Source organism: Neophocaena asiaeorientalis, unplaced genomic scaffold (genome assembly GCF_003031525.2).
Source record: "Neophocaena asiaeorientalis asiaeorientalis breed wild unplaced genomic scaffold, Neophocaena_asiaeorientalis_V1.1 scaffold7, whole genome shotgun sequence".
Classification (NCBI taxonomy): domain Eukaryota; kingdom Metazoa; phylum Chordata; class Mammalia; order Artiodactyla; family Phocoenidae; genus Neophocaena; species Neophocaena asiaeorientalis.
The window spans coordinates 15336447-15349752 of NW_020185337.1; the positions used below are offsets into that span (position 1 = coordinate 15336447).

Below are 13306 nucleotides of genomic sequence, written 5' to 3' on the forward strand. Positions count from 1 at the left end.
AAATGTTACAGAAGAGGCCTTTATGTAAAATTAATCCTGCATATACTGTTAGTATACTCAGTGCACGTTTCCTATACTTGAAGTACAGTATATGAAAAGCGGACTAATAGGATCCTAGTATACTACCTTCTGGGGGAATCAACTGAGTAGTGAAAAAAAGTGGAGAGAAATGTCCAGGAAGAAAAGAGAGAAAGAAACAGAGGAGGAGAGAGAGAGGAGGGAGAAGGTAGAGAGAAAGAACTAGCATTGTTACTAATACTCCTGATTAAAAAAACAAATGTTACATCCATGTTAGTCCCACAATATTACAGTCGCTCCTTGCAAAGGGAGTCCTACAAAAGAAACAGTGAAGAGATTTTGTTGGGCGCTCATATGGAGGTGCCTCGGTCTGGATCATTACCCAGATTGAGCCCCAGGGTAGGAGTTGGTTGATAAGGAATAGATGACATTGTTTTTATAGGACTCCTGAAAAAGCCCCCATTAGGTGCTCTGTGCCTAAAAGGGCCAGTTCGGTGCTCAGGCATGTTGCCAAAAGCGAAACCAGAGGCAGCTTTAGCTGACAGTGTACGGCTAAGAGTCTGGATCTGCTCTGGGATAAAGGTGGTTGTGGTAATATGAGTGTTCCTGAAATCACTGATTTGCTCCAGTGCTTGTCGTGTTGGCAAAGTGTCAATGTCCAGAGGGGTCAAGTCAATTGACGAGGTGGAAAACTGTTTATGGGGGCTGTCGTCATCTGTGCACAAGCTATTTACACGTCTATGGAGGTGCTCCAGGTCAATTTCCTTGTCATCCTGGAGATGAAGAAAAAGAAGATAAGGTTCTCATCAGTACTAGCTTCATGGTTAAAAAAAAAAAAAAAAAAAAAAAGTAGTTCAGCAAACATGATAGGTAAATGAACTGAACTTTGGGGTTTATTCATTTAACAAATATTTATTGAGCACCTAATATGAGCCAGGCACTGTGCTAGGTTCTGGGGGTACCAATAGGATTCTGAGATAAGGTTATCTATACTTTTCTTGCAATAAAAGTTCTAAAAGGAGCATATGCCACATGCAACTACAAAATATGGGAGCAGTAGATGGGTGATTGCCTTCTACAAGAGCAGAGACAGACCCAGGCAAAATTATACACATAGTAAGTATGGTTTTGGCCACGCATCCCCTCCCCACCTCTTCTTTATGCATGCTTCCTCCTTTTTCAGGGTGTCTCATTCCAAGTTGTGTTTTTGTTCCCTTGACTACTTGCTCCTAACCTTAACTTTCCATTCTTGGAGATTAAGTGATACAAGATTATCTGATATGCTAGTTCACACTAAAGTGTTAGTGACTGTTAAAGTGTTATTTCTCTTTAGGCTAGAAATATGTGAGATTGTTTACAGAGAGCAACATTCAACACAAGAGAATCAGTTTCTGATTGAGGGACTTCATACACTCAAGCTATCTAGTACCTGAATGAGGCAATATTGTAAGGTCAGCACTGGAGCCTTTAGAGACCCCTTCAAGGCATGAGGTGTGAGTGACAGCTTCAGTTTAGCGCCACGTTAATGCTAAATGTCCTCTAAATCAAAGACGCTTTGAGCTACACTAATAGAGTCTTAGTAAGAAGGTGCTTAATGAAGAAAAAGAGTATAACACCTTAGATTTCTGGAGTTGAAACTAATTCATAAATCCCTTAGGATTTTCACTAGAAGTGAGCATTAAAGCCCAATATTTGAAAAATAAAAGTGGCAGGCAAGAAAATTGTCCTTTTCATCAGTCTTATTTATCACCAAGTTCAATAAATTAAATTTATGAGGATTTAAAAATATCTATGAATCATAAGAGGAGAAAATATTTGTTCATACGATCTGGATTAGCTGCTATGAATTAGAATGGAGGATGTATTTTTTTCATTGTGCAATTATAGTGCTCCTTAGTGAAAAATATTTTGATGTGCATCACTTTTCTTCCTTCTCCTTTCTCATTTCAAAATCCAATAAAGATATCCATTAATGCAATATTATCACTGAGACGTTAGAGGGTTGAAAGATAAAATCTTACGGTTCCCACAGCAACTATAATATAGTCATCCATCAACAGATATAATAATGCAAAAATTTAATATCATATATAGTAATTCAAAATGTAAGGAGCTTGGGGAGTCCTTAATTTCCAGAGTTTTGAGAATATGAAGCTTCGGCTATAATGTTGCATTAATGTGGTCTTTTGCATTGAATCAATGTCAGTAGAGATACCAGAAGTTTATTACATTAAAAAAAAACTACAATAAAACCTGATTAATTTTTAGTTTATACTCCACTAATTTAGACTGTATGATCACTCGGACAGGTAGGAAGCTAAGATTTATCTTCGCTAAGCCAAGCTTTTCCTTATAAATGATGCTGATCAATTTTGCATGTAAGGTGGTAGCAAAGAATCCTCAGACAACTTTAGAAAACAATCTGTTTGAAAGAATACATTAGCATGCAATAATTCATATGCAAATGAGAAGTCATTTTTATTTGTGCTGTAAAGCAGATCCTCTCAGGATCTGCTGAGGCATCGGTTAGCCAAGGTCTAGTTACAGAAAGTTCAAAGCTGTCCTTTGAAACTATCTAGAAAGTCAAATCGTTCAGCAAATTCGGGTTGTTTTCGTTTCCATCTGTGAAGCTTTAGTGAATATGATTTCATTATATAAAAAATGTTTCACCTTTTTGGTCCAATGGAAATAAGATAAATAAATCAAGTAGTTTATTTTTAACTTCAGAGAGTCTCTGATAAACACACATTTTTTTTTTCTGGATGAAAATAAGGCACAGGGCACTTTAAAAGATATATGTAACTCTGAAATTATTCTTTCAAAGCTCTGGAAAAATTTTTATATGGCCCTGGAGTTAAGCTGACTCGTGAGAAAAGGAGGACTATGGAATTCTAGAAGATTCCACCGTGTGGATTTCTTAAGCCTAGAGCCATTAAAGAACTATAATAACATATGATCACTTCTATAGGTCTACATACAGACAGAGGGAAGCAGTCCCTGGGGGTGAAGAGAAAACTCATTATTTTACTGTAACACTGCATTTCTTAGGCCAAATCTCAGAGACACAAGTAATCTACCTGTAAGTTAAACAACTATTTGAACTAACGTGATAAGCATCCTTGTGAACTGGTCAAGGGAATCACAGCCCTTAAAAAAATCATGGACTTAAGGTCTATCCTGAGATTTGGGAGAATTTCAAGGCCCATTATGGCTCATGAAATTGTCAGTCTTTCAAACACGATTGTCTCCTCTTCATGGATCTGGGATGTCTTAAAATGAAAATTGGTACTGGTCTTACCAATTTTTACATTTCACAGATTTATTTTCACTCTTCAAGGAAAGAAGAAACAAAGACTACCCCCAACCCATCATCCCCTTCCCTGTGATGAACCTCTCTGGAAGCACAAAGACCACCCCCAGCCCGTCATCCCCTTGCCTGTGGTTAACCTCTCTGGAAGCACAGCCTACTTGTGGGCTCAGCATGGCGCTGAAGCTTTCAGTCAAGTACCTCTTTTGATGGGACCCTGGAGCCTTTCCTCTTGTTCCACCATGTCTCCAGCATGGCTATAAAGCAGGAGAGGACGATCCCCGCAGCCAGGATGCAAAAAACCCCCGCAAAGCTCTTTATGTCCAGGGCACCTCCTTTCTGCTTCGTGTCCACTGAGGAGTACAGGTCACACTGGCCGTTCTTGGGCCACCATTTGTGCTTCAGGATGTCCATGTCACCACTCTGCTGAAGCTCCAGGATCCTTGGGGTAAAGCACACAATCGTGTTATTACAGACATAGGTATTTGCCTCAGTCCACAACATATCCATTAATAACCCTGTCTCTAAAGGACGGTGGATGTCAAGAGGAAATGAATATAGAGATTAGCCTGCAGGTGGAATGCGAGGACACACAAAACATTGTTGCAGTGATTCTTTAGACAGACTTGTGCCACGACGCCGTCCTCTCTCCTTTCTTACATCCCTCCCTCCCTGCTTCCCTTTTGTCTTCCCCCACCTCTTCTATTTTTATTTTTTCTGTTTCATTCTATAATCCTAAATATCACCCTCAACCCCGGTTTCTTGCAACGTGATTTTACAATTGCATTTCAGAGGCACTGTTTTTACGTGGCTTCAAGCTGCTGCAGTTCTGTGTTCCTTCCCTACAAGCAGAACGACGCTCTGGATCTTAATGCTTTTATGAAGAACGTTTTGCTGCTCAGAGCGAGATGCTGGCATAATGTCGCCCAGCATATGCTACACACAAAGAAATTCAATTAAAAAGACTTCTATTATTTAACACAGTGTGGAAGAAAGCCTTGGGACAAGTTTGAAGTTGATAGAATACATCGTTTTGGGCTTTTCACACAACTGATCTAGTTTCCTTTTAATGCCAAAGGGGAAATAATCTTACCTTGGAGAACAAGAAGAAAAGTTGACCAGAGGCTTTCAGAAGTGGTCACATTCAAATAAGAAATACCTTCTTTTGTTCACTCCCAGAGTCTGGGGATAACTGCAAAGACTGCAGCTTTTAAAACGTATGATTTTCATAGAGGTTTTATTCTCAGTTCCAAACACTCTTTGGGCTCTACCCAAGACCTGCCTGGTTTTGGCCCTCCTCCAGCTGTGCCCCTTCTCACATAGCCAGAATGGTCAGGGCCAAGGTCATGAGCCTGTCCAGAGTGCACACCATCCCCACGGTTCCCTAGGACTTCCTGGCCAGACAGCTCAGAGTGCCTGCCCATCCAGGACTCATAAAAGCCTATTCCTGTGTGTGATTTCCGAGAGCAGATCTCACAGCCGTGGGTGCACACAGGTCTCTAGGGTGGGGTTTGGGGGGTGTGGACATCTCGACATGCAAGCTCAGGCGCACACACCTCTGTGTGCGAGACCCTCACTGTGTGGACAGAGCCGGAGGTGGAAGGCTGACTCCCAGTGCCACTGGGTCAATGCAGTACTCCCGGCTGGTCACCAGTTAGAGACTCACACCTTGGCTCCCTTGGGGTCATGAAGGTATACTTGTCAAGAGAAGAGGAGAGAACATATTTTACCTAACAATGTTTAGCTTGATTTACAAGTTTTACACAGTTACACTTAGGGTATGTGGACCCATATTTGCACTCTTGCCCCGGCGCTTGGATTATTTAGGGAGAGACTGCTTAAAACTTTACAGAGGAGAACTAAGCCTACCTGTAAGGAGTAAATAACTCACTTTCAGTGATGTATTTACCTTTTTTACCGGTTTCATGTCATCCACGTGTCTATGAGTTCAATGATAATCAACATTGAACCAGAGTTAAACGAAAGGTAATACTAGCCCTAGGGGCTATGATGGGGAGCTAGTCTTTGTTTTTAACTTTTATTTGATATTGGAGCATAGTTGATTTATAATGTTGTGTTAGTTTCAGGTGCACAGCAAAGTGATTCAGTTCTACATATGCATGGATCTATTCTTTTTCAAATTTCTTTCCTATTTAGGTTATTACAGAGTATTGAGCAGAGTTCCCTATGCTGTACAGTAGGTCCTTGTTCGTTAACTGTTTTAAATATAGCAGTGTGTACATGTGAGTCCCAAACTCCCAATCTATCCCCCCTGCCCCTTTCCCCTGGTAACCATAAGTTTGTTCTCTAAGTCTGTGAGTTGTTTGTTTTGTAAATAAGTTCCTTTGTATCTTTTTTTTGATTCCGCATATGAGAGAGAGCATGATATCTGTCTTTCTCTTTCTGACACGTCCCTGTCATCTACCTCCGGGTATTCTTGCAGCCTCACCCCTAGCACCCCCTGCTGACATTCCAGGACCAACAGTGCACTGGGGCCTCCATCACAACTTGGATGTCTTTCTCATGAAATTGATTGGTCTAAAGTTCTGTTCCTTCAGTGTGTTGTTCAAAAAGGGCAGTAAATTTGATTAACTGACTTTACTAAAATGATTATGAATATTAACAGATTACATTTCACTCTTATCCCAGCCCTATCCAGATAAAGTCATTTGCATTTCCAGAAGTGTGTTCCAAGGGACACTAGTACAGAGGGCTTCTGCAAAAAAAGGGTCCTGTGGTCATCAGCTTTGAGAAACACCCTCTTGGAAATTTACAAAAAAAAAGGCAGCCTATTAAAGGCTTTGAGAAGACCTGTGGAAAAGAAAATTTGTATGATTGTTTGATTCAGCATTTCCCAAATTAGTCTTTCATTCCCCTTTCCTCGTTTTTCTCCCCAAATAACATACATTAATAACCCGTGGAGCTAAAATTTTGAGGAATACACTTGAGAAATAGTGCCTTGAGCCAAAAGGAGCAACTCCTGGTGGGCATGTGTGGCACCATCACACACATACGTAATCACAGCATCAAAGTCGCTTGCTTGGCTTATCCATGAATACCATTCAGATAACATTAGGAAACCAACCCTGTAGGTATTTGCCTACCTAAAGATCTAGCTAGTCAGGGCACCACTGAATATCTTGAAAGAAAAAATATAGTCATCCCTAAAAGAAAGAATTCTTCTTAAATCTGAATTTATAGGTACATGTAAAAATAAAAGGAGACTACAGAAGCATCTTCTAAATGAGAATATATCTGGGCACAAAATGAGCTCCCAAATTTCCCTGTCCTTCTATGCTTGCCACACTATATTGGTCACTGTCTGTGGAAGTCGAAGAGTTTTTCTTCATTGCACTCATCATTTATTACTATCTGTGGTTACTTGATTAATGTCTGTTTCCCTTTCTAGAATATGTTCTCGTTATCTTCCATGCTTCCTAACAGAGCAGCCACGTATCTATTGATTGAATACGCTCAATACAGTTTTTGGTAAATGAACTCTACCCTCACATTCTACTTTTTTCTTATCATTATGCTATTTTCTTATTTATTGCATTCCCTCCTATTCATCTATTCATTCAATAAACATCTGAAGAGTGATTTCATGTAAGGTATTTCCTTGGGTACAAAATTTATGTTAAACCACAACTGTACGTCCAGCCAGAATGGCCTGGGCAACACTGAAATCATTTCAATACCCTCAATTCATGCTAATTTATTCTTTCGTTAGTTCACATGTTCATTCAGGAAACAATTATTGCTTACTCTCTCTTCTCGGTTGTATCTGGTACCACTTACGATGTGTCCTTATTATTTCTACACCTGGAAAATAATTTGGTTTTAAAAATAATCACTGAAGTACACATACTCTGTGTCACCCATTTTGATTCTCATAGGAGTAAAGGGCCTTAAATGGCCAAAGGCCGTAAATGGTAAAGGACCAAAGAATGTGTTTAATTGTAAATTTTTAGGTTCAGCTGGTGGTAGGAGTTTTTGAGGGGAAAAAGAAAAGATTTCTCTATGTGCTTTCAAGTATCATCATGTCACAAAGATGTCTTTATATGGTCAATCTCATGAAGCACAGGTGACTGAGGCACTGCAGGAGACCTCATCTTTGGGGATATATCAATACAAAGAAATTGGGCCATAGGATTCCTCAGTCAAACTCTACTAGCCCACAACAAATTCTGGGAACACAGGCTGGCATGGAATACAAGGGTTGGAAGGAAATGAAAGTGTTCTCTAAGCCCAGAGCTCTGCTATAAACTTTTGCCACACAAGCTAAAGCTCCCTGGAAATTCCATCAGAAAGGTCTTACTAAACCCTCCTTTTTATTATATAAAAAGTCTATTTAAGGTTTAGATAAAGAAAGTTTAGCAAAATCTAATTCACTGCCTTAAAGAATAATGGGATGAGTCCTTATAATTAATGAGATTCTTTATTCAAAGGTTCAAAAGCTCTGGCATGTTTAAAAGAGACTTAATTGCACTCAAAGGAAAGATTTGCCTTTTAATTATAAGCAACACTGGTGTGTGTGTGTAACAATGCAAAAAGCTAGCTGCAAAATTCTTAACGTGTACAAAGAAAAATTCTAGTTCCATGTAATGATTGTTTTTGTTATATGTGAAACTTCCACAAGATGGCAGTCTTTGCTCATAGAGAGCAAAGTGTTACGGTTAACCTGTGGGCTTGAAACGTTAAAGTATAAACTTCTCGGTGCTGTAAACACTTTAACTATTAGAAACAAAGTTGGATGTTAGACTGTGATGAACAACTGGAAGTGTAAAACCTCTTTTTGGAGTGTAGTCAGAAAAATTCCTACCGTTTTACCCCAGAGTGATTATACGCTTACTGTGGAGAGTTATTATGGAGAGAATTAATGAGGCCATAAACAAAAGCATCTTGTTCATTGCTTGGCACTTAGTAGGCTACCAAAACTCAAAAGCTAGAATTATTATTGTCAGCATGTGTGACAACCATTCTGTCTCTGGACCTGTTCTGGTACATACTTTTTTTTTTTTTTGCGGTACACGGGCCTCTCACTGCTGTGGCCTCTCCCGTTGCAGAGCACAGGCTCCAGACGCCCAGGCTCAGCGGCCATGGCTCACGGGCCCAGCTGCTCTGCGGCATGTGGGATCTTCCTGGACCGGGGCACGAACCCGTGTGTGCTGCATCGGCAGGCAGACTCTCAACCACTGCGCCACCAGGGAAGCCCCTGGTACATACTTCTTAATGGAGAATTCTATTCCCAGATGAGTCAGTGAATGATTCATGAGTCAGTGAATGATTCATGATTCACTGACAAAACACTGCATTTCCTTCTTTTGTCCAGAAGTATTAAAACATTTGTAATCTCATTGAAGAGCAAAATCTTAGAAGTCCATAAAAACCTAGCTTCAATTTGAGAATGGCTAATAGATCAATCCTGCCTGCATTAAATTCTTTATTGATAGAAATAAGCAAATTTCAGGGGAAAGGAGCATGGAGGCAAAGGATCCTCCCTTCATATTCAAATAAAAATATTCAACGGGTTTGAGGCGTTTATCTTGAAAAGCTTTTTACTTACTTTGAAGATAAAGCCTCATTTGTGTGTTAGAACTACATTTTTTTACATTAATTATTGATCACTTATCCTTAATCACTACTCTAGAATCTGATTTTCAAATTAATTTTTTATGAAAAATCAGGTTGCTGAAAGATGGATACAAATTTCTAATCCCACATAGGTAACTTTGATTTTGCCCTTGAATTAGCAGTCTATAGGGTCCTTTTTAATTTTGTTAATTTTCTTACAGTTAAATTCCTGCTGAGCTTTAAAAAAAGATATTGTTTAGAGGCCAGCTGACTTTTTAGTTGCTTCTGCTGGGAAAGAATTTAGGGGTAATCAGAAACTACCCCTAAAAAAAAAAATAAGGGCAGGGATTCCTTATTTTAGACCATGTAATGTAGGGATTCCTGTGATTCTTTTGCAATTGGAATTCCCCCTCATGTTCACAGAAGCACAAACTACTAGAATAAAAAGACTGAAGACATCATTTATTCTCTCTACTTCCCTCCACTCAATCTACGGATGAGGAAACTGAATCAGAGAGAACAATAATTCCTCCAAATCATCACATTCTACACAAAAAATAAGTTACGCACCACGCTAGGGTAATCAGAGGCTCTCTGCAGCCAGAGGTGAAATGCCAGGGCTCCAGCCACTGCAGGCCCTGCCTTGGCTGTTCTGAGGGCCGAAGGGATCAATATTTTAGTAATATTCTAGTACATCATCTAAGACACAACTGTCAGGAAGCACTGCTGTAGAGATTAAATGACTCTCTTAGTGACTGATACAGAGTAAATAGTTGAGCTGGGGCTGGAACTCCAGTCTGTCCCCTGATACTTTTCCCTGTTACTCTACACAGCCTCGAATATGTAACTCTTTGGAGAAGACCTCTTTTTGTTTCAGAGATTTGTTAGTTTTTTTTTACTCTGAGTAAAACTGTCATCAATATGTTCCCCCCAACCACATGATATAATTGTACTGTGATTGCAAATTTATTCATAACACAATTTGGGTGTACAAAGAAAATGTAGCTTTTCTCTGGAACATAACTGATTTTCCTCAGGAGGAATGGGCCGGCTGAGCAGTGGGAACCAAACTAAAATTAGCTCTACGATTTAAAATTTAATCTGCTCTAATAATTTAACATGTCTCTAGCTTTAGCCCAATTTACTTGAACCAATTACTCCACCTTTCTGATTCCTCCCTGTTTCCCTTGCTCTTTTCCATGATGGCTCCATCAGGATTCACGGAGGACCACATTAGGTCTCCTACGTGGGTGTTTGGTGCGGGGAGCTCTGGCCTCTTGCTGGTCCTTGGATCTGCTCTGGCAGGTCTCCTTTGAGGTTGCTTGGGCCTGGGCCCTGCCCTTAGACACTGCTACTAAAGTCGGCAGAGGCAGTAAGTCTGCTAAACTTGGCTAATGTCTTTCTTAGCTTCTATAGGGCTTGTGGCCTCCTCTTGGCTGACCTGACCTCTGAGGTGTTGTACACCTTTCTCAGCTTCTCCCATTTTCTTCATCCAGCCCCTGACTATTCTGTAGCCCTTTAGACACTACTGCAGTGTCACGTTGTCACTCACTGAGGGTCCCAAGGGTGGTCCATGTGCTCTACCTCAGGATTCCTACCACGTGGACGGAAGGGAGGCCTGGGAATGAAGATTGAACCTTTCTTTGCTTTTTCCCGATGTGCGGCCCTAGCTTCTCAACTATCTGAGGTCTTGTTTGTTGGTGCAAATGCTGGTGGGCCCAGGGAGCTCTCTTCAGAAACGCTAATGGGAAGGGAAGCATCAGGCCTTCTACCCTTGTGGCTTTTTTTTTCCCCTTTTGGTATGCGGGCCTTTCACTGCTGTGGCCTCTCCTGTTGTGGAGCACAGGCTCCGGATGCGCTGGCTCAGCGGCCATGGCTCACGGGCCCAGCCGCTCCGTGGCATGTGGGATCCTCCTGGACCGGGGCACAAACCCGTGTCCCCTGCATCGGCAGGTGGACTCTCAACCACTGCGCCACCAGGGAAGCCCCCCTTGTGGCTTTTAATCTCCCTAACGTCTGTCTCTTCTCTTGCCCATCTCCCATCCCTTGCCCTCCACTGGAAACCTCTGGCCACAAGAGGGGCAGCTTTCCTTTTCTTTCCTGGATATCCTTCTTACACACCAGGTCTTCAAACTTCTTGGCCTGTCAGAGTAAAAGGGAATTTTAGCTACATAATGATAAAAACTCTATGATCTGAGACCTCAGGCATTTCTTCGGTTTGGAAGTACTGAGGCAACTCAAAGGTAGGGATTGGTGAGGATGAAAACACATTATTTTAACATCTCAAAAACATTTATGTGGTACATACTTATGAGTTTTATGTAACCAAATTAGAAAGAAATTTGGGAATAACTGAAAAAAAAAGTGTTTTTTGACACAGCGAGTGGATCTATTTTGACCTGGAATACCCACATTATTAAATTCATTTGCTGGGTGCTCACAAGATTTTCCTCTCCATGGTTACTGAGGAAGGATTAATAATAGCATGCAGAGGATTTTCAGAAATATGTCAGCTCAGAAGGTTTTTCATTCACTCATCACTTCTTTCAGTTTGGTCTTGGAAAATTTAGGTAAACTTAGACTGAAGCAAGAACACTTCTCAAAGATTCAGATTTAGCGTTTGATTAAGTGGTGGCCCTCTGATTGGCATGCCTGTTACCACTACTTCAACATCAGAGTTGTAAAAAAAAATTCTATCAACTTCTTGTGAACCAGGCATTTGTTGTTGTTTTTTTTCCTTGAGTAAAACCTCTAAATGATCAGTTAGGAGTATGAGACACAACAAATATTCATTGATAACATCTAATACCTCGTAATACCAAATAGCCCAAAGGGGGCAATTAGAGGCTATTTCTTTTGTTTAATTTGAACTTTTAACTATTTCTTCCAGTTACTTGAGCCAAATGACATTTACTTAAATCCAATCCACTGTGATTGCTTAAAATCATATAGGTGAAAAAAAATATAGGTGAATATGGCATTTCATATAAGTTCACAAGTATCCCCTTTTAGAGCAGGGGTCAGAAAACGTTTTCTGTTAGGGGACAGACAGTCAATGCTTTAGACTTTGAGGGCCACATGGTCTCTGTTGCAGTTACTCAACCCTGCCTTTGTAGTCACAGAAACAGGCCCAAGTCAAGTTTGGTCTGATGGTTCTAGTTGCTGACTACATTAGAAATCCCATAGCAAATAACTCCATGAGGTCAACAAGCTTCCACTTCACTGATGACGAAGACGTTCAGAGGGGCTTAAGTGACTTGGCCAAAGTCACATCATTAGAAAGCATCAGAGTCTGTTTTAAAACCAGAGGTTTTGACTCTTATTCCAGTTCTTTTGGCTATGTATTTACATATAATAATATGTAGTAATGCCTCCTATTAATATGTGTGCCTTTAAACGAGTACAGAGTTATCATGTTGATTTTGTATTTGACCATTTTGAGGAAGCACTGGACATACACACTGTATATCAACAATGAGAGGATAATAATTCAAGTGAATTTTGGATATCCTTGGTTTTCTGATTATCCTAAAACATGCATCTGAACATTTATTCTGAAATTGGGACCACCCATTTTCCAAGAGTGACTGCCTTAATTATTCAAGATCAGGTAGTATTTGTTGTCTGAGGTCTGTATTTGCTGGGTCATTTTCCAGGCAATGGAAGCTGTATTTTGAAATCAAAAGGATACGAACAGATACTATACCGCTAAAAGAAATACCAGGGAAGTGACTATGATTTACTAAGAATGGGTAAGACAGTTGAATGAGGCAGGAAAGGTGTTGTCTCTTGTAGTCAAAAGATATAAAAGTGGTTTTTAATTATGTATGTCTAGAAGTATTGTAAACGAATTAGAAGTTTTTCAGGGTAGGTAAAGAATTACTATAGACGATTAATGAGAATGACAGCATGACTGGAAGGGATCTGGGCGGTGAGTTCATATTTAACTCCTGCCTGGTGAGGTGAAATGACCTGCCCACCTCCCCACTACAGGGCCGAATCAACAGGGCTTGATTTGATTACAAGCTCAGTTACTGTTGAAGACTGCCACATACAGGGACTTGCATAAAAAAGAAGCTTCCTGTCTTGCTTCGGTTTGATATCTCACTTTCTAATTTGAAGAATATAATTTGATAAAATCGTCAATTGGTCAGATCTGGTTTTCTTATTAAGAAAACAGTGTTCCATGTCCTTATGCAGTAACTAAGGCATTCATTTTTCTGTGTATGGGAAATAGAGTGTAAACTTTATCCAGAAGACCTATTTTCCAAAGGAATAACAATAATAAATGCATGCATAATGTTGCAAAGTTTGTAAGGCATTTATCAAAAACATTGCATATTATTTGATTTACTTCTGAATATAACCTTGTGAGGAAGGAATTATAGTGATTGATTGGATGATTGA

General features: G+C 40.1%; 1 protein-coding gene across 2 annotated transcripts in view; it reads right to left on the reverse strand.

The window, feature by feature from the left end:
• Positions 1-368: 368 nt before the first annotated feature.
• The window catches only part of GRID2 (glutamate ionotropic receptor delta type subunit 2), a 1308561-nt gene continuing 1295623 nt past the window's right edge, over positions 369-13306 (reverse strand). For both annotated transcript variants that reach the window (XM_024736087.1, XM_024736086.1), the window contains 2 exons: positions 3527-3767; positions 369-791 (listed from right to left, as the gene is read on the reverse strand). In XM_024736087.1, coding sequence (XP_024591855.1) covers positions 369-791; positions 3527-3767 — 664 coding nt within the window. The remainder of the gene's footprint in view (positions 792-3526; positions 3768-13306) is intronic.